The 26386-nt window shown below is 40.5% G+C and overlaps 1 protein-coding gene across 4 annotated transcripts in view; it reads left to right on the plus strand.

Moving 5' to 3' along the window:
• Nucleotides 1-26386, plus strand: part of lnx2a (ligand of numb-protein X 2a) — a 123375-nt gene that overhangs the window by 71611 nt on the left and 25378 nt on the right. For all 4 annotated transcript variants that reach the window (XM_048597650.1, XM_048597652.1, XM_048597651.1 and 1 more), the window contains exon 3: nucleotides 10911-11155. In XM_048597650.1, the coding sequence (XP_048453607.1) occupies nucleotides 10911-11155 (245 nt within the window). The remainder of the gene's footprint in view (nucleotides 1-10910; nucleotides 11156-26386) is intronic.

Genomic DNA, 26386 nt, shown 5'->3' on the forward strand with positions numbered 1-26386 from the left:
ACTGTATCCGCTGTTCCAGATGTGGCCTCCTCTACATCGGGGAAACCAAGCGGAGGCTTGGAGACCTTTTTGTGAAACACCTACGTTCGGTTCGCAACAAACGACTGCACCTCCCAGTCGCGAACCATTTCAACTCCCCCCTCCCACTCCTTGGATGACATGTCCATCCTGGCCCTCCTCCAGTGCCACAACGATGCCACCCGAAGGTTGCAGGAACAGCACCTCATATTTCGCTTGGGAACCCTGCAGCCCAGTGGTATCAATGTGGACTTCACAAGCTTCAAAATCTCCCCACCCCCAACCGCATCCCAAAACCAGCCCAGCTCGTCCCCTCCTCCCTGACGTGTCCGTCTTTTCTCCCACCTATCTGCTCCTCCCACCTCAACCCCCACCCCCACCCCCACCTCCTACCTACCAGCCTCATCCCCGCCTCCTTGACCTGTCCATCTTCCTTTGACCGACCTATCCCCATCCTAACTCTCCACCTGCCGTCACCTTTCCTGGCTCCACCCCCGCCTCCTTGACCTGTCCGTCTCCTCTCCACTTATTTGCTCCTTTATCCACCTTCCATCCGCCTCCCCCTCTCTCTCTATTTATTTCCGAATCCCCTTCTCCTCCCCCATTTCTGAAGAAGGGTCGAGACCCGAAACGTCAGCTCTCCTGTTCCTCTGATAAGGCTTGGCCTGCTGTGTTCATCCAGCTCTACACCTTGTTATCTCAGATTCTCCAGCATCTGCAGTTCCTACTATCTGGGAAATATACAAGCCCAGGATAGATGTCTGGGACAGGGGTTAGCTATTCAAAACTAAAGGAAGACCCCCATTCATGCCCTCAGGTAAAATAATGCAAGGCAGTCTGCAGGAAACAAACGACTTCAACAACTTCAGACCCTTTGGCGCCTACATAGGTATAAAACTATTCCATTCCGAATCAGTGCTCAGATGCAAAAATACTGAACATTCCACACCATTGTATCACATGCAAACCTGTTTCACCTTGGATGTTAAAGAAACATTCACACCGCTATGCAAACAGTTACCTATCCAAGGGAAATACTGGACATTCCAAAGCCATCAAAACCATTCACCTCAATCGAGAAACAATTCACACCTACTCCAGCGGTCAGGAAGCTCTTTCAGCCCCAAAATGTGGAACAATAGCTCAACAGATTTGGCGGGAGATAAGGGGGGTCTGCAGTTGGGTATAACTGGAGACCCAGAGCCCAGCACAGCAAGCAAAGAAAAGAGAAGCAAGTAAAGACAAGAAAAGTGAGAGAAAGAGAGTGTCCTGCACAGTTGGTGGGGCACTGTGAGACCAGCACTGCAAATACCAACCACTGCGAACATCTACTCGAAGTCTGGAGGCGACTGAAGGCATCCAGAGACACAAAACACCAACCGAGGCAACACCAACAGCATTCACCACCATCCACAACCACAACCCGCTTGCAAGGACCACCAGGAGGAGGAAGAAAACCAGGGTACTCACTAGGTCAGTTCCACATGTCTAATCGCATCAGCAGACATCACTAGACTGATTGTTATTGGTCCTTCGCAGAGTCCCAGCCATGGCAAGCGACTATGGACAAGAGCCATTCAAAATCGCATTTTCACACCAGGGGTGAGCCTGAGGTCATTGAGACTCTGTAACCCAGTTTGGTTAGTCTTAGGGGAAGGGACGGTTTGGGGCTAATGGTGTGGGATAAAGGGAAGGGAAGGGAAGTGAGATAGGACTTGGGGTCAGCTAGTTATTTTTCTCTCTCTCTCTCTCTCTCTTCCCTATTAGCGTAAGTAACAGTCACCCACTGTAACTATTTTACCCACCATATTAGGTCTTAGCTTAACTGGGGGCTCAAGGTCTCAAGCGGGTTCTAATTTTGATATTCACTTACTTGTTTTCTGTAAATATATTACATTTTGCTTGTTTGTTCAATAAAATCAGAGTTTTCTTTGCCTCGGAAACATCTGCCTCTAGTGTTTTCCACCACACCACATTCCATACATAAACCCAGTGTCAGAACTAGGGAGCTGGTGAACAGTGAACCAGGCAGCACTCCCTACAATCCTGCTGTTGCTTCTTGGGTTAAGGCGTTCCTTTTGGCCCTCCAGCTTCGTAAAAGAACTTAATTCAGACAGCAAGCCTGCTCTTTCATGAGTAGTTGGCCAATTTGGGTAAAATTGCAACGGGGTGATGTTTTCCAGGCCTCTGACCTCTCATTCACCATGTTGCAAGGTCCTCAGCCCTTGGGAAATTCCATTGCAACGACTGTTTAAAGATGCTGTGATGTGATGTTATAATCTCATGCATATGACTTGCCCACCTAGCATAAAAGGCATGCAGCAAAGTCAGATACTTCTTGTTCCTCTTCCCTGTACTCAAAAGTATTTGATGAACTCCACTAATTTTGAAATCATGTCCTTGCTATGTACCTTAATCAGCATTTTGCCACATGATTTTTTTCCTCAAATCCTTTTCTTGTAGCTACTTGTTCTTTATTGACAGTGCTTTTTCCTTTACCTCTTGGCGTATTTTTGTACCATTGTCGGGTTGAGTTATATCAGAGCTGGGGAATTAAATACTTCTTTTACACTGGAGCACCCAGTATCAGCATCACATACACCAAAAGTCAGTGTCGTAAATGTTATTTATCATGTAGTCCATTGCATGTTCACCAACTTTTATTACCCTACAAGAATGCATTTTAATATTTAAGCAGCTTTTATACCCAAACTTTGAACAAAAAGTATTCAAGTTGCAATGCACATATATGACTTAAAACAATTACTTTTGCCATTAATGTGACATTTGAGCTTGTTTGTTCAGGCATAGACACATTGAATCGAATTTATTAGCCTGCTCTCCCCAAACAACACCCCCAGCATTGCAGATTAGACTATAATCATCCCAAACATTTTAGCTCTTATAGGAGGTTTCTCACCCAAGATTACTTTTTCTGGTTCAACCAGGATAATTAAACACAGAAAGAACTGTGGATGCTGTAAATCAGGAACAACCAACATTAATTCCCAACTCTCATAATCAAGCATTTAAAATTCAAAACTGCCAAGCTTTAGATTTGCCAGTCTGATTATCCAAAATTAAAGACTTTCTTAACACCTTGACATAATAATTGTAATAGAACCATAGCCAATAATGAAGTTCTGATATTCAAAACTTAACAGCTTAGTTAACCTTAATACTCCCATTTTAATTTACACTAGATTAGTAACTTAGCACAGAACATAATAACAAATACTGCTGCTTCTTATGTTAAGGTGTTCCTTTTGGTCCTCCAGCTTCAAGACCTCGCCAACCAAAGACAAGCCTGCACCTTGACTATTGATTGGCCAATTCAGGTAAAATCACAACTGGGTGAATGATTCACAAGCCTTTAGTTTCCAATTCACCATGCAAGGGGAGGTGGTGAATTAGTGATATCGTCACTGGACTGGTAATCTAGAATCCTAGATTAATGTCCTGGGTTCAAATCAGATGTCGTAAACACCCATCTAACCAGCAACACCCACATTCCATGAATGAATAAAAGGAAATAATCAATGAAGAAAAGATAAACTGCATTTGCAGTTCTTTATTTTGATGATTTCTCAAATGTCTGCAGTGAAACTATAGAAAATAGAAGAAGTTGTTAGCTTTGACAGTTAAACAAACTCTTGAACATCTTACAGCAGAAAAAAATTAGAGAATGGAACTTTGAGTGTTCTGGGAAGAAAAGCTGTTTCTTGTTACCTTACAAGTCCTTACCGGCAGTTTCAGGAGTTAAGGAGTAGGTTGAAATGTCTCCAAAGTAGTAATCTCAGAAATACTACCTGTGCCACGAGCTTCACAATTTAGGCAAATGCAGATAAAAGAGGTAAATGCGTGGCATGACGGATGGTGCAGAAGGGAGGGATTAGATTTTTGGGATATTTGGATCACTTTTGGCAAAAGCAAAAGCCGTTCAGAAGAGATGGGCTTCACTTATCAAAGGGATCAAGGGTTACGGGGAGAAAGTGGGAGAATGGGGTTGAGGAACTTATCAGCCATGATTGAATGGCAGAGCAGCTCGATGGGCCGAAAGGCCTGATTTCTGCTCCTATGTCTTATGGTCTTATGGTCTTACTTGAGCAGAAATGGAACTAATGTCTTGGCTGAGAAAGCAAATAGTATATTTGAGGTAGATTTAACCTTGTGAGCTAGGGGGAGTTGGTTGACTAATGGGCCTAGTTTTGGAAGTGAGGCAAACAAGAGAAGATGGGGAAGAGAGGAAAAAAAAGTGAGGGAAGGCTTGCATGTTGATAGTGAACAAAGAAATGGTTGCCTCCCAATGGGCAAAAAAGAGATAAGGGCAGGGTTAAATTGAATGGAAGTAAATGCAGAGAATATCGTGAACAAAATTGGGAAACTGGAAGCAGAAATTTCTTTAGGAGGATTAGTAGAAACAGGTTGGGTATAAAGTAGGAGGTATAGCAGTATTGATCAGATAGCATCATTGCCCTTGATCAAGTTGCAGTTCCTGAATTAGAATCTATTGCTATCTTCAATGTGGTTGGCGGTGAGAAACAGGAAGGGAGCTGACACCTTGTTGAGTAATTATTATAGACCTCCAAATAGTGGGGAGGAAGTAGACGACATCATCTGTAGGCAGATTGTGGAAATCTGCAGGACAAGTAGTATTGAGATAGTTGGTGATTTCACTTACCTGAGGTTAGGTGTGGAGCACACACAGCTGTGGACCAAGGGCTACAGTGCTTCAAGTGATCATCTAAATAATTCTTAAATGTTGTGATGGTTCCTACCTCTACCACACTTTCAGGCACTGAGTTCCAGATACCTACACCTTCTGGGTGGAAAAATTCTTCCTTACACTCCCTCTAAAACTCCTGCCCCTTACCTTAAATCTATGCCCTCTGGTGATTCATCCCTCCACTAAGGGGAAAAGTTTCTTCCTATCTACCCTATCAATGGAGGATGGGACTAGAATGGATAGGTGCTTGATGGCCAGCGAAGACATGATGTGCCAAAGGTCCTCTTTCTGTGTTGTGCAACTCTATGACTCTATATCTCCTGCTCTACATTTCCCATTAAGCCAGGGTTCAATGATGCTTTAATAAAGAATACAGGAGGGCATGCCTGATGCAGGACTCGGTATACTTAAAAGTGAGGTGTGAACCTGGTGAAGCTACAACACATGTCAGTATAAGCGGTATGTGATAGCCAGTGCTAAACAAACCCACAACCAAAAGATCAAAAGTAATTTCTGCAGCCCTGCCACATTCGTCATGAATGGTGATGGACAATTAAATGTTTAACAGGAGGTGGAGGCTTCGCAAATATCCCCAACTTCAATGATGTGAAAGCCAAGCACATCAATGCAAAATATAAGGCTGAAGCATTTGCAACAAACTTTAGCCAGAAGTGCTAAAAAGATGATCCATCTCAATGCTCTCCAGAGGACACTAAAATCACACATTCCAGTCTTCAACCAATTTGATTCCCTCTACATGATGTCAAGTAACAGCGAAAAGCACTGAATACTGTAAAGCCTATGGGCCTTCACAACATTCTGGCAATTGTACTGAAGACTTGAACTCCAGAACTTAGTGCACCCTAGTCAAGCTGTTGCATCAATCATCCACAATAGACTATGATTTCTCATGCAATAATTGGATGTTCTGGAGCAAGATGCAGAGTTATGGTTGGTGATAGTTGATCTGCAAGCCGACTGCTTGCGGTCAGCATTTGGGAAGGAGGAGGTGGGGAGAACAACCCCCTAATTAGTGTGCTGGGTAGGTCAGTGAGAAAGTACAGCAGGGCAATTGGATTGTTGCTGCAAAGAAAAGGCAATTGCACGTGCCTCAATAGGCCCATCAGAGAATGCTAGATGAGGCACAGACAGAAGTTCTCGGCTTATTTTAGAGGGAGCCAAGCAACGGTGTAAGCTGTGCAGGAAGGTTGAGGAAGGGTGAACAATAGGATAAAGATTTTAAAAGGCAGAGTACTCAAGGGGAAGAAATGAAAGGAATCAAAACAATGAAGAGAAGAGTGTAGGAAGGGTGGAGAAAGAGGGGTGGTAGAAAGAGAGTACAAATAATCAACAGGAATGGAAGTGATCAACCTGGATCTGAAGCAGTAGCCAAAGTGTACGTGTGAATAGACAGTGAAACATCTTAAATTGCCCTACTCAATACAGTTAGTTTACTTGGTAGATCTCATCTCATTAAGATACAATCCCACCGCATACTTAACACCTCTAACTGCTCAAATAAAAGCAAAGTTCAACAAATGTTGGGGATCTGAAATAAAAACACCAAGTGCTCTTGGAAAAGCTCTGTTGGTCAGGCAGATCTGTGGAGAGGAATGTAGATTTGAGTCCAAAGACTCTTCAGATCTTCACAGTTAAATATGCATATGAAGTACAATTGAGTGGACCAAAACCATAACAAAGAATTTTTGCTCTCTTTTTCTTACCCCACCTTACCAGTTTAAATACTTTATTACTGCACTTGGCTCTTTTTTGGCTGGCTGGTACAAAGGAAAACTACTGGCGATTGAGAACTCTTCATTTTAGAAAGGCCTTCTCTTTTTTAAATTGGCATTATTCTCCCTGTAGCATGACATAACAATAGAAAGGCAAGCATGAGTATTAGTCTCTTTTTGAACCCTGGCACCCTGGCATTGCAAGACAACAAAGTTTCCATGATAGTTGACAACTGTGGCACTTGCATCTAAACACAAAATCATTGGCAGCTGCTTTTCTCACTGTCAACGCAAGCAGCTGCACTCAACACAATTGGGGATCTCACAAAAGCGCCAATGATTGACACTGAAGCAGCAAATTTCATTGAACGAAGGAGTTCCCTGTTCTAATTGCCAACAAACATGAGTTCTTAATCCATTGTCAGTGTTCATAAGGATTCTTGTTGCCCAGCTGCTGACTTAGTTGCAAAATGTTAATGCTGTGCAAGAGGAGGAAAGAGTGGGAGGAATATGCCCAAGTAAATGAAATCAATTAGCAGTTTGGGATACAGGATGACTTCAAAATTGTATGTCCGTATTGAGGAAGTGGTTGGCAACTAAGCCAGACATCCTATCTTTCCTCATGTACAAAGTGGAGGTGAGTGTATGGACAAAAATTGGCAGGAATCAAGCAGCATTTGCAAAGTATTTCACAAACTTCTTGAATGTATGTTGCAAGTCTTATATGATGCTTAAGATTTGATTACATATATATGTTAAGTTGCTTCTCGTATGCTGGTGTTTATAGTGTTTTGCACTATACTGAAGAGCCACATTATTAAAACCATTTTATGTACACTGTTGGGCTATTAAGATTTTTGGAGTGCTGGGCTAGGTCTTTCAGTTGGAAAGTCATGAAACTGTCACTCATGACACTCAAACTGTCTTTCCTTCTTTCTCACAAGCCCCTCCCAAAATCCTGCACAACAATCACCTTTTGGCGCTGACTACTAGGCTGTGGCTTTCCAAATTTCTGTTCACTTGCAAGTTAACACCTTTTGCTCATTTCAGAGCTGTGGCTGACCAGCTGCTGGCCGGGAGCTAACAGATCCTGTGCTTAGGCCTGCCAGTTCATTTTGTATTCATGCCACCTGAAACCTATTGGCGTTTAAAATAATTATGTCCTTGTAGACTTTCTCAATGGAACATATTTAATTTGGTTTGTAAAAGTATCCAATTCTACTGGATTGAGAGGATCAGTTTTATTGTTTCAAATGTGCAGAGCTTCTATACAAAACTTACTTTTCTATGTTGTAAGTTAAACAATATAGAAGTACATTGTTAGCCTGCCAAATTTGCTGATATTTGACTGGCAGAACTGTTCAGAGAACCACAGACTGATCCTTTGTGTCAGTAATAGATTTATGTGGAAAAACTATATCTGACTCCGCCTTGAAAGCATTCAATGTTTTGGCTCCAACTGCTTTCTGTGGCAGAGAATTTCACAGGCTTCTCTGGGTGAAGAAATTTCTCATCTCAGTCCCAAGTGGCCTATCCATATCTGTAGACTGTGACCCCTGATTCTGGACTCTGCGATCATCGTGAACATCCTTTCTACGTTTACTGTGTCAGCCCTGTTAGAATTTTATAGCTTTCTCGAGATTCTTCTGAACTCCAGTGAGTAGAGTCCTAAGCGTTCCAGTTTCTCTTCATATGTCAGTCTTGCCATTCCTGAAACAGCCTGGTAAACCTTTGTTGTACTCCCTTTGGTCTACTGAAGTTGCTTGGACCAATCTGGAGGAGTATTCCAGTAGTCTCCAAGATTGTAGACAGCAAATAATCATTATCTTGTTCAACAACAGGGTAACAACTTGGCGGAGGGGTATATGGACCATCCTCAGACAAGGAACAAGGGGAGTCTGACATAGATGCAAAGGGAGGTGAATCTGATAATATAACTGCTGAAGAAGTCAGGGCACTTGTGAAATGTGGTAGTCAAGCCCAAAAGTACTTAATAATGGCTGGATTTAAGAAAAAAATAACTTTGGACTAACATATGTGGATACTCAGAGCTAGGAGCTAGCTGTGGCAGAGAGATACTCCTGCCTTGAAAAGAATGTTTGATTTTTAACATTTAGAGTTTATGCTCCTTCATTTGGCATCCAGTGTGTGGGTGTACCTACAACAAATGGTCTGAACTGTTCAAGAAAGTAGCCCAACACTTCCTTCTTACTGGGAGCTAGGCAATGGGCAATAAGTGCTAGCACAGCCAACTAAGCTCCCATTTTAAACTTGCTCGAAGTTAGAATCCTTGCAATGCAGATAGAAGCCATTTGGCCCATCAAGTCTGCACCGACCCTCCAAAAAGCATCCCACCCAGACCCACCCTATCCTCACAACCCTGCATATACCATGACTAATCCATCTAGCCTGTACATCCCTAGATACTACGGACAATTTAGCATGGGCAATCCACCCAGCCTGCACATCTTTGGACTGTGGGAGGAAACTGGAGCACCTGGTAGAAACCCAGACAGACATGTGGAGAACGTGCAAACTCCACACAGACAGTCACCCCTGGCTGGAATCAAACCCGGGTCCCTGGCACTGTGAGGCATCAGTGCTAATCACTGAGCTGCCTTCTCATAAATGAATGAAAGAAAATTCAATGAAAACTTTATTGTGAGCTTTGTTCCAATTATTTCCTATTTAATTATTAGTAGAGCATCAATATGGAATTATACATATTTTCCTCAAACAGCAGAGGGCAAAGGGCATTCATCTACTGCAGAGACATAGAGCCCTGTACAATGCTGAGGCAGACCCAAATGCATGCATCTCATTTAAGGTTGCTTCCCAGAGATTATGTTCAACTCAGAAGGCAGCAGAGACTAGCATCCTGAGTGCTCCAGGCACATGATGTACCTGTGAACATCTCTGATGATCAATGTCCTCCAAGATTGGGTAGAAGAGAAACAGGATGAATCAAAAACCATAACACATACAAAGAGATAGTATTAACATAATACTGTGTATATTTGTGTACAGTGTTTGGTTTTTTATAACCTTGATACTCACTCATCCAAAGAGATTTCAACATTCTTCAATCCTTTCTCTCTGCTGTGCCTTGGCAGTTGCAGCTGAACTTTACAATGCCAGTAATGTCCATAAGTTGTTTACTGAGCTCTAATCTGGCTAAGTTACACAAAGCATTTACTATTCATGAGCTTTCAACCCTCACTTTCTGCTGCACTGAACTACTGGTGCCACACGGCATCTTCTGATTCCTCATGGATACCAGGACTTTTCCAGAGCCCTGACTCCAACACTTAGCTGCTTACTAATTGCTCAAATTTCTCTGAGTTCACAGGCATCCAAATGCTCTTGACTTCTAAATCCCCAACTCCCAGTTCAGTAAAGTTATCTTTCAGCAGAGGAGTTCATTTCTGCATGGAGCTTGCTTCTGTCTTTTTCATCTTCAATTGACTGAGACCATGAGATGCTCGTCAGTGACCCCTGACCTGTTTTGAGTGAAATAGTCTCCAAAAGCAAAGATTCTGCCTGATGGCCAAATAACAACCTCCTGTCTTGTACTGTTCTATGATTCTGTGATCACAAGAGAATACTGAACACAACTGATCAGAGTGCTAGGAGTTGGGTAAGGGAAATCTTAATCTATTTCTAAAATTCTAATTTTAGTTGTCTTTCACATTTAACTATTTAACAGCAATTTACTGTTTAAATTCTAAATTTCATTCAGACTGAAACAAGGCAAAAAATAAATTCTCTAGTTGAGAGCAGCTTATGTTAGTTAATGAAGGAAACCAACTTTGACCAGCTTTCCTGTACCTGTGACTTATCTGACTCGGAATATATAAATAGCATCTCAATACAAGTTAAGGAAGAAGGAGAATGAAGTACTCCTTCGCATTTACTTATTTTTTCACTCTGTAGGAGGTTCTTACCCTACTGCAGGGGAAGAAACTAGCTGTTTAGTGAGTATCTAGGAAGTGATTAAGGTGCATTGTATTACTAAGGCTTAAAATAGAATAAGAACTGAAGGTCAATAAAACATATAAAAAGAAGAAATAAGTAATTAAATAAAATTATTAAGTCGTTCACTAAAACATTAAGGAGGCAGGACAAGTGCTATTTCATGGTTGCAGCATGTATTCCAACATTCCTGAATATTGCGGCTTGAGCTCAGAATCATTGAGCTGGAGGCAGACCCGCAGACACTTAGACATGTTAATTTGCTAATTTTTACTTGGCTCTATCATATTTTTGCTATGGCTATTGAAACTAAATAGGTTGCGGGATATGATTTTTAACCAATCCATTCATTGCTTTATACCTTACAGTCCATGTTTCTCTGAAATTTTAGGAACTCTGTGGTTTTCAGCATTTCCTATCTTTCAAAAACTGGCTGAATTTTTTTGTTCTATTCTTTTAAGGTGTTTTGGAGCATCAAAACACAGAGCTGCTTTACAGGTACGCAGGTCTTGCAGATTACAAAATGAGACTGGAAAGGACAGCAGTTCCACTGCAGCAGGGCAACCAAAGCATGCATCATCAGATACAGACCAATTTAAGATTGAAATGGCAACTTTGGGATACAATGTTGCTTCAGCCGCATCCATCTGTGCAGATGGGCAAAGCCAAGAGAATCCTGTCTTTGAAGGAAGCACGGAGGAAAACAGTGAGTATAGACAAGCAGTTGCAGATCTGAATTGACAATTATAGCAATTTTGGTTAATTTAGAACCATAGTTTTACCATTCATTTTATATTATTTTCATTTTTGTTGAGATTAAAGAGCTGATGGGCTTTCTCTACTCCAATTTCTGAATATATAAAAATTATATTTGGGATTATGTTTGGCATGGACTGGTTGGACTGAAGTGTCTGTTTTCATGCTGTATGATTCATGACTCTATATTGAATAGACTATTGATTACATTTAGATAACAATTTTCAGTTATGTCTGAATAACGCAGTAAATTTTGCTTTCAATTTTAATTTTATCAATGCATGTACATTGATGTACACTTCCTTGGACCAAATTAGCCAAATAATGATACTTCTTAATGTTTTTGAGCTGGGCAACTCTTCAAATCTGCACTGGCTCTCCAGACAGCACTACAAACTTCTGGCAATGCATGTATATTCTACCAAACATTTGATGTCAGCATTGGAAGTTTCTTCTGGAATTGTCTTAATTGCTAGCCTAACTTCAGTGGAAGGTTAGTGGAAAGCTTGTTTATGTGTCTACCTAGAATTTCTGTTAATGTTAACAGTCAGTCTGGAGAATCCCCAAGTAATCTCAACAGAAATGTTCAGCAGGACTACAACTTTTGTTATTACCCATGAAGAGGTTAATAATTTTTTTTAGAGAAATTTGAACTTTCATTTAATAGCTGAAAAATTGACCCAATAAGATTTCATGTCTTTAAATTGTTTACATAACAAAATACGAAATGTTTCATTGACTAAACACTACCTTTATTGGCAACGTATACTTTTAACCACAGGAACTTTTCCCTATTTATTTTTACTACCACTAAAAGAAAGCTGATTCATGGGTACACTTTTTGTTACATTATAATCCAAGCTAATGGTTGCAGAGTAATAGAGTCATCATACAGGATAGAAACAGGCCCTTCGGCCCACCATGTGTATGCCAACCAATAAACATCAAGCTAGACTAATCTCATTTATCTGTGCTTGGTCCATAGCCTACTGTGCCCTGGCATTTTAAGTGCACATCCAGATGCATCTTAAATGTGCTGCCTCCACCACTCTCTCAGGCCATGCATTCCACATTTCTACCATCCTTTGGATGAACAAGAGTTTCCTCAGATCCCCTCTAAACCACCTGCTCCTCACCTTAAACTTATTCTGTCTGGTCTTAGACATGTCTGCCATGGGAAAGAGAGTCCCAAGACCTAATCTGTCTGTGCCTCTCATAATCTTGTATCTCTCAATCATCCTTCCGATAGTGTGGTAACCAGAACTGCACAGAGGATTCCATCAGTGGCCTAACCAATGTTTTATAAAGGTGCAAGAAGACTTCTTTGCTCTTATATTCTATGGTCTGGCTAATGAAGGTAAGTATCCCATATGCCCTTCTTCACCATCCTAGCTAACACCTTCAGGCATCTATGGACTTGTACACCAAGGTCACTGTTTTCCTCAGTACTCCCTCAAGACCTACCATTTATTGTGCGTATCCTTCCCCTTATTAGACCTTCCAAAATGCCTCAGATGCCTGAGACCATCCTTCTCACAATCAACAACACCATCAATGTTCATGTATCTGTAAACTTACTAATTATACCTTCTACATTCACATCCAAGTTCCTAATGTACATAACAAACAGCAAGGGTCCCAGCACCGATCCTGAACAAGGCAGATCCCAGAATTAGTCCTGGTTTAATTGATCATAGGTTCTATTTTGTTTACAACAGTAGTCAGTTATTGAAAATATTCATAAGAGACTGCCAATGTACCTTTTAAAAAGAAAACCTAAAAGTTTATTACCCAGAACAAAAAAAATCACAAACTATGACTATGCAAGAATTATTTGAAAGAGTCTTATTAGAAATATCAGAATTATAGATTCAAGCCCTTTTACCTTCAACAACTAACTTACAGACACTCAAATCTAGAGTCACCATGTCTTTAAAGTTCCTTGTTCAGTTGCCATCTATCAATGTAATTTTCTTTAGTTGATCTCTATTTCTAAGACACTTAAACAAACAGCTAATTTTTAATTTAAGAGATAGTAGGAACTGCAGATGCTGGAGAATCTGAGATAACAAGGTGTAGAGCTGGATGAACACAGCAGGCCAAGCAGCATCAGAGGAGTAGGAAAGGAGCAGGAAAGCAGGAAAGTCAACTTTTTATTTAACATGGGTTCTTTAAGCTCATGTCTTCCACTGTTTTCTCGTCTGGAGTTCCCTTCTAAGCAATTAAGGATTATTTTCCCCACCCCTAACTGTTCTGCTGTTTTGACCCTTGCTCTCTGGATGAGCAGGCACACTGCCCAATTACTTCTGGATGTTTCCTTCCTTCTTTGATACACTCACTTCTCGTTTTCCACTAATTCCCTACCCATGGATCCACATACTTGCAAGGTCCAGCCCAGACCGTTTTTCTCATTCATTCATCTGTTCTGATCATGGAATCTTTTGTGGCACAGTACATGGGAGCAGTATCCACATTTCTCGTTGCCCATGGGAAGTCCATGCCCCAATCCCCCAAGGATAGCTAGCATTTAGTGTACTGAATTCCTATTGATAGACATCAGCAACTATATTTTTCACTCTCCCCATTTTTTCCCTCATGCACTGAACTGTTCCCCTCAAGGGTTTAACCAACTCATTGAAATGTGTATCCAGAAACAGATTCCCAGGTCCCCTACTTGCATTTACAGAACTCAGAAATGAAACCAGAAAAAAAACCAAACTTAAAGCTATGTTTTATTCACTCACTTTAGAACCCAGCTCTCAAGCAATAGTAACATATTATGAACTTCCTTCACATGTTCCTTAAGTAGTGTTCAGTCATTTTAGAATAAATCAAAAAATAATTCTTAGCTCCAAAGAGTTTACTTCAATCTTTTTCTTTGACAGTCTAGTAATCTCTAACCCCAAACTGTCCTTCATGGTGATTGTATTACTGGAGATCCTGCTTCCAGTGCAAGACAGCTGAATCTTCCTGCTTTATTTCAACTCCTCTCAAAATTGGGCCTGGATTTTCACTCCAAGATCAAGAGTGCAAAGTCAAGACATCTCCTGATCCATGATCCAAGAGATGATGGCTTGAGAGATCAGATTTTTGTTCTGAATTTTGGGGTTTCCTGGGCAACAGGCCAAGTGACTCCATAACAAGATTAGAGGCTGTGAGATATGCAGGTGGACTGCATGGAAGGCTTTCCCAGGGTTACAGAACTGTACTGAAGTTTAATTTTTAAAAGTACAAATAGTATTCCTCCCATCTTCACACCCCCTCCCAACTCATGCAACTGATGTACACTATATACCAGACTTTTCTTTTATGCCAACTATGCCAAATCATCTAGTATCCACCACAGGCTGATCTCAGGACTGATGGAGAGATAAGATAGACAGGGTTCGGTAACATAAATTTCCAAATGTCTGCAGCAGATTTGATCAAGTTGAAAAACCGCACTGTCACTCATAAAAAAAAAAAATTTCTATATGTTAATTCTTTCAATTTGAACTTTTAACTTTATTTCTTTATTTTTCTAACTTTATAGTTTATTTCTGTACCTTTATGCTTTATTTCTGCGTTTTAAGATGATGCTGGAGAGTGGCAACATTGTTCAACACTTTTGTTACATGTAGTGTTACAAATACAATGACAATTCACGTGACAATAAATAAATAAAAATACTTTGTGACTAACATTCAGGTTCTCCAATAACAAGCAATGAATTTCACAGTCCCACATCAAATCATCTGTAACCACATCTGTCAATCAAACAAATGGAAGACATCCTAATGTGATCATGTGGAATTGTGGAATCAGTCATACTGAAGTAGTCCAGTAATGGAAATCCTCAGGCATACATCAACAGCCAGAATGAAGTGGAAGCAATCCTTTTTGAAAACTTTCATTTTCAAAGATTTAAAGAGTAGGACTTCTAAAGGCCTCTACAAAATGCATCTTTCCCACCTCAAAAGCACCAAACATCTACCAATCATATCCTGAGACCAGACCCAAAAGGATACTTCACTTCTCCAAATCTAAGCTATCCAAACAGGTCCACAAGATTCAGAGATAGTGAGAACTGCCGATGCTGGAGTCAGAGATAACGCAGTGTGAAGCTGGAGGAACACAACAGGCCAGGCAGCATCAGAGGAGCAGAAAAGCTGACGTTTCGGGTCGGAAAAAGGGTCCCGCCCCGAAACGTCAGTTTTCCTGCTCCTCTGATGCTGCCTGACCTGCTGTGTTCCTCCAGCTTCACGCTGTGTTATCACAAGATTCAGAGCTGCTCTTGGCTGGCCTAATTTGCACAATTTGGGTTTCCTACTGAAAGGCTGACAAAATTCCACTTTAGTGGAAGCAGCTAATGATAAAAACATTGAAAATGGGGGCAGGGGTGGGCCATTTGGCACATTGATCCTTGTCTGCCATTCACTATGATCATGACTAATCATCCAACTCTTATCCTGTTCTTGTTTTCTCCCCCAACCCTTTGATCCTGTTAGTCCTAAGAAGTATATTTTAGTTCCTTCGTGATAACAGCCAATGTTTTGCCCTCAAGCATTTTCTGTGGCAGAGAATTCCACAGGCTCACCACTCTCTGGCTGAAGGAATTTCTCCTAATCTCAGTTATAAATGGCCTACCCTGTATTCTTAGAATAAGCTTCCTGGTTCTAGACTCCCTGGTAATTATCAACATGTTTTTTTATTAATTTCCAGGGTGAAGCCGTTGCTAGCTAGTCCAGCATTTATTGCCATCCCTAATTCCCCAGAGGTCAGTAAAAAGTTAACTACATTGCTGTGGTCTAGAGTCAAAGTAGGCCAGACTAGGTGAGGATGGCAGTTACTTTTGCTAAAGGACATTAGTGAACCAGATGGGCTTTTCCTGACAGTCAGCAATGGATTTGTCGTGATCATTAGACTCTTAAATCCAGAATTTTATTGAATTCAAATTCCGTCACCTGCTGTGGTGGAATTCAGACCCAGGTCCCCAGAATATCACCATGATCTCTGGATTAATAGTTCAGTGATCATACCAGTAGTCCGTCTCCTCCCATTTTTGAGAGTCCCCATTCATTCTTCTTAAGTCCAGTGTATATAGTCCTGGCGGATTTGGTCATTTTTTATACGTCAGTTCTGCCATCCTAGGAATCAGTCTGATAAAATTTCCTTGCATTCCCTCCATTACCAAAACATCCTTCCTCAGATAAGGAGTTCAAACATGCACACAAAATTCCTGGTGTTGTCTCATCAAGGCCCTGTACAATTGCAGCAAGACATCCTGCTCTTGTTTTCAAATCCTCTCTCTATAATGGCCAATGTACCATTTGCCTTCTTCACCACTTGCTGCACTTCCATGCTTCCTTTCAGCAACTGGTGTATGAGGAGACACTCCTCCTTTCCGAATCTATTGCCATTCACATAATAATCCACCTTCCTGTTTTTGCTACCAAAGTAGATAACCTTACATTTATTCACATTATATTTTATCTACCATGCATTTGCTGACTCACTCAACTTGTCCAAATCACACTGAAGCATTTCTGCATCCTCCTCACAGCTCACCCTCCCACACAGTTTTGTGCTGCCTACAAATTTAAATGGATTGCTGCCCCCATAAAATGTGCATGCATGAAATGTCCCCAACTCCACAAAATAGGAAATGCCATGTTTGGAGACAGAATGATTTTCTACAAATTCTATCATTTTCACCACAACAGAGAGGCTGTCTGTCATGGCAAAAAATCTGACATTGGTCTTTTCAGTTCAAGTACAAGCTTCTGCCTGACACGACGAACCATGGTGAATTTTGGCCACTAGCTGCTCTTTCTTTCCCAGACACTGGAAGATCAAGAAACATACATAGAAACATAGAAACTAGGAGCAGGAGTAGACGTTTAGCCCTTTGAGCCAGCTCTGCTGTTCAATGTGATCATGGCTGATCCTCTCTCTCATTCTTACTTTATTCACATATGAATGATGAATGATGAATGATTTATTTATTGTCACATATATCTTGAAGATGCAGTTTAAAGTGTTTGGTTGCCACAATCTGGTGCCATTTTGAGGTACAACATCTATTTCTTAAATATATTCAGTGGATTAGCTTCAACAGCTTTTTCTCAGAGAGAATTCCGCAAGTTTTATACCGTTTGAGTGAAGAAGTCTTTCCACACCTTATTCCTAAATGGCCTACCCATATCTAGAGACTGTGTCTTTGATATTTAGTAATATTACAGATAAACCTATAACCAGAAATCACAGCAACTTCAATAAAAGCAAAATATTGTAGATTCTGGAAATCTGAAAGAAGAACAAAAATTGCTGGAGAAACTCCGCAAGTCTGGTAGCATCTGTGGAGAAACAGAGTTAATGTTTTGAGCCGATACGACGGTTCTTCGGAACACATCATTTTACCTTAACTTATAGACAGTTCCAAAATATAATGCATAATTGCAACACGTTTGAATAAACATATTCAAACCTTCTCCAAAGCAGTTAAGAAAGACCTCTTATCTAATCTGGTGTTAGATAGCTGTTGGTGCAGATAAACTAACATGGATAAAGCCCTGAGTCTCAAAGACAAAATAGTTCACTTACACAATTAAATATTTATGGTTTTTTTCATTTAAAATTGGGATGAATTAAGCATGAATTATTTCTATGTCTAAATTGTTATTTGATGAGGAATATATGAAAATAAGGTCATGTGCAGACTACTGGGAGCTACCTAGTGATATGGGATGTGGGAATGCTATGTCATTGGGATGTCACCTAGAAGTTTCACAATGGTTGTTCTGATCCCCTACTATAACTTGGTGGAATATCAGCCAAAACTTGTCTGTGTACAGTACTAGAATCAAGTCATGTTTTTGTAACTTCTTTTTGTGGTTAGTACCTGTTCGTCAAATTGGCAGAGAAAAGTGCTTGTTTAAGCAATAAATGCAGACAGAGATTGCTCATTCTTTTGAGGTTCTCAGTAGCTAATGTTAGACCAGTGAGACTGTCTAAAAGCCTGAGTTGCCTGAACTGACATTTACATTCTTCCTACACTGGAGGTGGTACAGCAAAGTTCACTAAGTTAGTCCTCGGGATCAGGATGCTGGCCTACATTGAAAGGCTGAGGAAATTGGACCTTTATTCTCTAGGGTTTAGAAGAATAAGAGGCATTGAGACATACAAGTTTCTGAAGGGGCTTGATAGGTCAAACCCTGAGAAATTGTTTCTACTGATCAGGGAATCTAAAATACAGGGCCAGTCTTAGGATGAAGGGCCAATTATTTAGGACTGATATGTGAAGAATTCATGTCACTGAGAGCACTGAGAATCTATGGAATTAAGGCAGAGAGAGACATATTTTTGATCTCTCAGGGAATTGAAGGAAATGCGGTGCAAGCAGAGAGGTGAACTTGAAGCCCAAGATCAGCCTTGATTGTTTTAAATAACAAAGCAGGGTTGACAGGCCATTTGATCAACCTCTGCTCCTAATTCATATGTTCTTATGTGATAACCATTAATGTGGCACCTTTTAGAATTTGTAATCTGCCACATCTAGTAATTTCCCCTCTATCCACTCTGCTTGTTACATCCTCGGAGTATCAAATAAATTTGTTGAATGCAGTTTATCTTTTATAAAACAATGTTGATTCTGCTTGAATATGTTAGTTTTCAGAATATCCTACTACCTGCTTTAATAATGGGTTCTGGTATTTTCCTTATGACACATTTTAAGCTTATTGATCTATTGTTTTCTGTTTTCTTCTCCCTCATTTATTCAATAGTGGTATCACAATTGTAGTTTTTCTTTGATCTTTTGCATGAGGGGCATAGATATAGCAAAGATCTCTACCCTAGGGTAGAGGAGTTCAAAACTAGAGGGCATAAGTTAAAGGTGAGAAGGGAAAGATTTTAAAGGGATCTGAGGGACAACTTTTTCATGCAGAGGGTGATGCGTATATGGAATGAACTGCCAGAGGAAGTGGTAGATACAGATACAGGTAGAGCATTTAAAAGACATTTGGACAGGTAAGGAAAGGTTTAGTGTGAAATGGGCCAAATGCAGGCAAATGGCACTGGTTTGGTTTGAGAAACTTGGTTGGCATGGACGAGTTGGAACGAAGGGTCTATTTCCATACTGTATGACTATGTGACTCAATGAAATTTTGGATGATGACAACCATGCATTCATTATCTCTGTGGTCACTTTTTTTTTTAAAACCAAAGGATGCAGTTCATTAGGTTCTGGGTACTTGTCAGCTTTTAGTCCCAACAGTTTTCTGATTTCTTTTTTCCTAGTGATAGTGATTGTTCTCAGTTGCTCCCTCTCTTTTGCCTCTATTTCAGAGACAGCAAAAGGAAGTGAGGGCTGATCAAACAGAAACGCTAGAAATACTATAACGAAATAAGGAAGTATCTGGCTTGTTAAATGAGAATTTTGAATCTCTTTTCACAATGGAAAAGGATAAAATATCAGTGTTACATAGGAACCTAAAAATAAGTCAAGAGGAGAAACTTGATGGACTATATCCAAATAAATATAACAGCAATGGAGAATATAGTAGCACTTAACATATACAGAGCTCCAGAACCTGATGACTTCCACCCCAAAATGCTAAAAAAAAGGAAAGCTATTTACAGATACATTTTGTAATTTTCTAGATTCAGCAACATTGTATTGGACCTGAAACTGTAAAAATCTTGTGGTTAGTTGGCTCACCGAGCTGGTTCGTTGTTCCACAGTGGAGTGTATATGGGGTCAACTGCAAAGGAAAAGCAGATGTGAGGTAATCCAGCCCAACGGACACCAGAGTTCAAATAACAGGCGGGAAAACACAACAGCGCTTCATCGGAGGCTGCACTGATGATGTTACCCAGCAGGGTAATGAAACGTCTACGGAACAATGAACAGCGAGCTAACCAACCACGGCATCCGTAACCCGGGCTACAAATCTACTCTAAAACTGTAAAAATCATTAGTATTTAGGCTGTGAGTCCAGAATGAATTGAATAATAATGGACAACAAAATGAGTGTGCATAGAGAACAAAGGACAAAGAACAAAGAAAATTACAGCACAGGAACAGGCCTTTCAGACCTCCAAGCCTGCGCCGATCCAGATCCTCTATCTAAACCTGTGGCCTATTTTCCAAGGATCTGTATCCCTCTGCTCCCTGCCCATTCATGTATCTGTCTAAATACATCTTAAATGACGCTATTGTGCCCGTCTCTACCACCTCTGCTGGCAACGCGTTCCAGGCATCCACCACCCTCTGCGTAAAGAACTTTCCACGCATATCTCCCTTAAACTTTTCCCCTCTTATCTTGAAATCATGACCCCTAGTAATTGAGTCCCCCACTCTGGGAAAAAGCTTCTTGCTATCCACCCTGTCTATACCTCTCATGATTTTGTAGACCTCAATCAGGTCCCCCCTCAACCTCCGTCTTTCTAATGTAAATAATCCTAATCTAATCAACCTCTCTTCATAGCTAGAGCCCTCCATACCAGGTAACATCCTGGTGAACCTCCTCTGCACCCTCTCCAAAGCATCCACTTCCTTTTGGTAATGTGGCGACCAGAACTGTACACAGTATTCCAAATGTGGTCGAACCAAAGTCCTATACAACTGTAACATGACCTGCCAACTCTTGTACTCAATACCCAGTCCAATGAATGAAAGCATGCTGTATGCCTTTTTGACCACTCTATCGAACTGCGTTGCCACCTTCAGGGTACAATGGACCTTAACACCCAGATCTCTCTGTGCATCAATTTTCCCTAGGGCTTTCCCCTTATCATATAGTTTGCTCTTGAATTGAATCTTCCAAAATGCATCACCTCACATTTGCCTGGATTGAACTCCATCTGCCATTTCTCCGCCCAACTTTCCAATCTATCTATATTCTGCTGCATTCTCCTACAGTGCCCTTCACTATCTGCTACTCCACCAATCTTAGTGTCATCTGCAAACTTGCTAATCAGACCATCTATACCTTCCTCCAGATCATTTATGTATATCACAAACAACAGTGGTCCCAACACAGATCCCTGTGGAACACCACTGGTCACAGTTCTCCATTTTGAGAAACTCCCTTCCACTACAACCCTCTGTCTCCTGTTGCCCAGCCAGTTCTCTATCCATCTAGCTAGCACACCCTGGACCCCATGTGACTTCACTTTCTCCATCAGCCTACCATGGGGAACCTTATCAAACGCCTTACTGAAGTCCATGTATATTACATCTACAGCCCTTCCCTCATCTATCAACTTTGTCACTTCCTCAAAGAATTCTATCAAGTTGGTAAGACATGACCTTCCCTGCACAAAACCATGCTGCCTATCACTAATAAGCCCATTTTCTTCCAAATGTAAATAGATCCTATCCCTCAGTATCTTCTCCAGCAACTTCCCCACCACCGACATCAGGCTCACCGGTCTATAATTACCTGGATTATGCTTGCTACCCTTCTTAAACAAGGGGACAACATTAGCAATTCTCCAGTCCTCCGGGACCTCACCCGTGCTCAAGAATGCTGCAAAGATATCTGTTAAGGCCCCAGCTATATCCTCTCTCACTTCCCTCAGTAACCTGGGATAGATCCCATCTGGACCTGGGGACTTGTCCATCCTAATGCCTTTTAGAATACCCAACACTTCCCCCCCTCCGTATGCCAACTTGACCTAGAGTAATCAAATATCGATCCCTAACCTCAACATCCATCATGTCCCTGTACTCGGTGAATACCGACGCAAAGTACTCATTTAGAATCTCACTCATTTTCTCTGAATCTTCGCATAACTTCCCTCTTTTGTCCTTGAGTGGGCCAACCCTTTCTCTAGTTACCCTCTTGCTTCTTACGTACGAAGTTTGAGGTAATCTTGTACCATAGATTGCAAATTGATTGGGAGGTAATGAAGATTAAGGATGAAATACATTTTCTAGTGAGGTTTTCAAACATCTCTACTAAGGCCTCAATTTTGTATAGATACTCATGACTAGAAGGAAGAATACAGAATAGTTTTTCAAGTTTACAGATAATGCTAGATTGGAAATACAAAGGACAGTACCCCATAGGAACAGGCCCTTTGGTCCACTAAGACTGCACCAACACATGATGCCTTACTAAACAAAAAACCTTTTGTCTCTGTGGTGTCCATCTCCCCCTATTCCCTGCCTATTAAAATATGTCAAGATGCTTCTTAAACATTGTTATTGTATCCACCTCCTCCAGGCGCTTACCACCCTCTGTGTAAAAAAAAACTGCCTCTCACACCTCCTTTAAACTTTCCCCAATTAACCTTAAACCTATGTCGCCTAGTAATTGAAATTTATACCCTATGAAAAAGATTCCAGGTATCCATTCAATCTATGCCTGTCATAATTTTGTAAACTTCTATCAGGTCACCCCCTCATCCTTTGATGTTCAAGTGAAAACAAATCAAGATTATGCAGTCTCTCCTCACAGCTAATACCCTCCAAACCAGGCAACATCCTGGTAAAGCATTTCTGTACCCTCTCCGAAGCCTCCACATCCTTCTTGTAGTGTAGCAACCAGAACTATATACAATATTTCAAATGTGGCCTAACTAAAGTTCTGTACAACTGCAAAATGACTTGTCAGTTTTTATATCCTGACCAATGAAGGCAAGCACACCATATGCCTTCTTGACTACCTTATCAATTTGTGTTGTCATTTTCAGGGAACTGTGGACCTGTTTGCCTATGTATCCATCTCTATGTCAGTGCTCCTAAAGGTTCTGCCATTTACCGTATACTTTCTTCCTGCAATAGATCTTCCAAAACGCATCACCTTGCATTTGCCCGATTAAACTCTATCTGCCATTTCTCCACTCAAGTTTCCAGCCTATCTATATCATGCTGTATTCTCTGGCAATCATTCTCACTGTCTGCAGCTCCCCCAATCTTTGTGTAACCTACAAATTTACTAATCAGGCCATCTACATTCTCCTCCAAATCATTTATATATATTACAAACAAAAGTGGTCTCAGCGTTGATCCCTGCTGAATACCACTGGTCACAGATTTCCAATCAGGAAAAGCCCTTCCATTGCTAATCTCTCTATTCTATGACTAAGCCAATTCTGTATCCATCTTATCAAATCATCTTGGATCCCCTGTGACTTCACCTTTTTTATCAGCCTGCCATGAGGGACGGTGTCAAAGGCCTTGCTAAACTTCATATAGACAACATATACTGCCTGCCCTCATAAATCATCTTTGTCACTTCCTCCAAAAGCTGAATCAAGTTGTCAGACACAACCTTCCCCGCAAGAAGCCATGCTGCCTATTGCAAATAAGTCCATATTTATCCAAATGTGAGTAAATCCTATCTGTAAGAATATTCTCCAAAATTTCCCTCCTGCTGATGTAGAGCTCACTGGACTGTAATTTCCCAGATTATCCCTGTTGTCTTTCTTAAACAAAGGAACAACAAATACAACAAGGATTAATTTATTCGCACAGGTTGCATAAACGTCAGATGAAAGTTCAAAGACAAAATGTTAGCAACTGTTTCTCTCTCCACAAATGCTGCCAGATCTGTTATGTATTTCCGCCTTTTGCTGTTTTTGTTCCAAATTTCCAGCATCTGCAATGTTTTGTTTTCTCATAGCCTTGAACTTTAATAGGTGAGGTAATCCAATATGTGTTTAAATCCAATCTAATGTTTAAAATAATAGTGATTCAGTAGGGTAGATACAACGGAATTATTTGGTATGTTGTGGTAAAAATGAACAAGATATGAGCTGAACCTTACTGGCCTCCAGGAGACAGGAGCATGAAACCGGCAGGAAGTAGCATTGGATCAGCTTCCCAATATGATCCTGCCATCATTTAACCTACAAGACTGGAAGCAAGTCAACTGCCCAACTCCTTCATTCATCAGCCAGTTTGCATGATTAAAAGCTCAGCTGGAGCCTTTTAATAGTTTGTCAGCAAAATACCAACACAGTGTTGATCTCCAACATGTGAGGAGGCCATCAGCTACGTGAAGTTGGCCTCCCAGCAGCAACCCTGGTAGAAGGTTTTATGAGAACAACAGGGGAATATGAGCAGGGAAGGCTGACACCTCAACTCAAATGATTTCCACAGAGGGATTTCCTTTCATCTATCACCCTTTAATTATTTCAAGTTTTGTGTTCACCAACCTTTTGTAGGTCCCAGTTCAGCAGGACCATTATAAGGTGGCAGCAGTTACTTGGCTGTGACCTGAGTTGCCAACTGCCTTTGGCTCCGATAGTGGGATCCATGTTACCTTCGTAAAGCCCAGTCTGTATTCATAAAATCAGAATTAGATTACTTAATGTGAAATCAGGAGGCTTTGTTTGCACAAAGGTGCTAGTATATTAGCAGGACAGAATTAAATAGAAAGCTCATTCCTATTTTGATCAAGTAACTTGATTGATTTCCAGATCTTCCAAATTAAGTTAATGCTGTAGGTAAATCACCACATAGTTACCTTTAATTTGGCTACTTATTAAAAAAATCTTACAGACAATTGAGTACTGAAACAATTTAAACTTTATGGCATATAGCAGCAAAAATAAGACCTCTCAAGTAAGCAGGTTAAGCCTCATAACCCAACTTGGGGCTATTACCTGATTAATAATGGAATCTGGCCAGGATTTCACTTATAGCGATCCAACTCTGGAAGTGTCCAGAGTTCAATCCTTATGCAGTGTTGATCTTCAAAGTTCTGCAACTGACTTGATCTGGTGTTGGGATTATTATACAATGTTTTCTCTTTCAAGTTTGTGGTGATTTAATAGATTCTTTTATCCCCAACATTGATTATTATTTCTGGACACCTCAAGTCTGTAACTTGCCTTCTTATCAGAAGTAGCTCCCCTGTTCCTTGTTACATTCGGGATTAGCTATCTGTTTAAAGCACAGCTTTTCCAGCAATTAACTCCTTAAATCCTTCTGCAGGGAAATCCTTGTCCTTTGCGGCAATAAAGCTTCCAGTTTATCAAGCACTATGTTAGAATTACTATCCTTTTTTCTCTCTACTGTTTATTCAACTCTAGCTGTTTGTCTTTTACCCCTCTTTTCCTTATCTATTTTTAATACACTTTTGTACGGAAAACAAAATCCATAACAAGTATGTAATGAGAATAGTCATTTTCCTGTCACACACAGAAGTGTCTCTTATTAAAATCAAAAGTAATTTACAAATAATACCTCAGCAAAGCTTTTAAAATCCACTCTTTGTTTTTGAGAATTATTTGAGAAAAAGATATTGGATATGATGTGCTTTATTCATTCATGTGATGAGGGTGTTGCTGGCTAGGCAGCATTTATTGCCCATCCCTAATCTCCCAGAGGGCAGTTCAGAGTCAACTACATTGCTATGGATCTGGAGTCACATGTAGACCAGACCAGGTAAGGATGGCAGTTTCCTTCCCTAAAGGACACCAGTAAACCAGATGAGTTTTTCCCTGACTGTTGACAATGGATTCATGGTCATCATAGGATTTTTAATTCCAGATATTTCATTGAATTCAAATTCCACCTTCTGCTGTGGTGGGGTTTGAACCCAGGCCTGCAGAATGCTGTCTGGGCCTCTGGATTAACAGTGCAGCAATAATACCACCAGGCCATTGCCTTCCCCATGTACTCCGAGGAAAATAAAAATATCTGAATAGTACAGCTGACTGAATTATACTGATTCCACCTGAGGTATTGGATGAATTATACTCGCTAAATCAGGTTTGGGAACAAGTATCAAATACAAGCTCAGGTTTTGCGATGAATACCAAATTGTACACATAAAAATTTGTGATGCAAATGGGAATTGAATAAATGTATATAATAATGTGTAATTGTTTGTTTAAGTCCTTATTTTGGACATTAGCAATGTCAGTTACTGAGAAAAAAATGCATGAAAAATTCCTCAGTATTTGTAACAATATGTAGTAGCTAATGGGAATCATACAGTGTGAAGCCTTATATTTGAAATATGTTTTGCATTAAAACCCCTGCTTAAGTAGGTCACAATGAAATATGTGTTCTATTTTATTAAATTTAATATTTAATAGATTTTACTTACTAGTTTGCAAATTTCTTGTGAGATATTGGGTTTAGTTCAGCTTTCTGCACATTGCAGTGTGCATGTATTATTCAAAACCAATATGTGTGACAATATCTTGTTTATTAAACCATGATTTTGCAAGTGATTTTGGA

This window comes from Rhincodon typus, chromosome 6 (assembly GCF_021869965.1).
Source record: "Rhincodon typus isolate 14 chromosome 6, sRhiTyp1.1, whole genome shotgun sequence".
NCBI classification, from domain to species: domain Eukaryota; kingdom Metazoa; phylum Chordata; class Chondrichthyes; order Orectolobiformes; family Rhincodontidae; genus Rhincodon; species Rhincodon typus.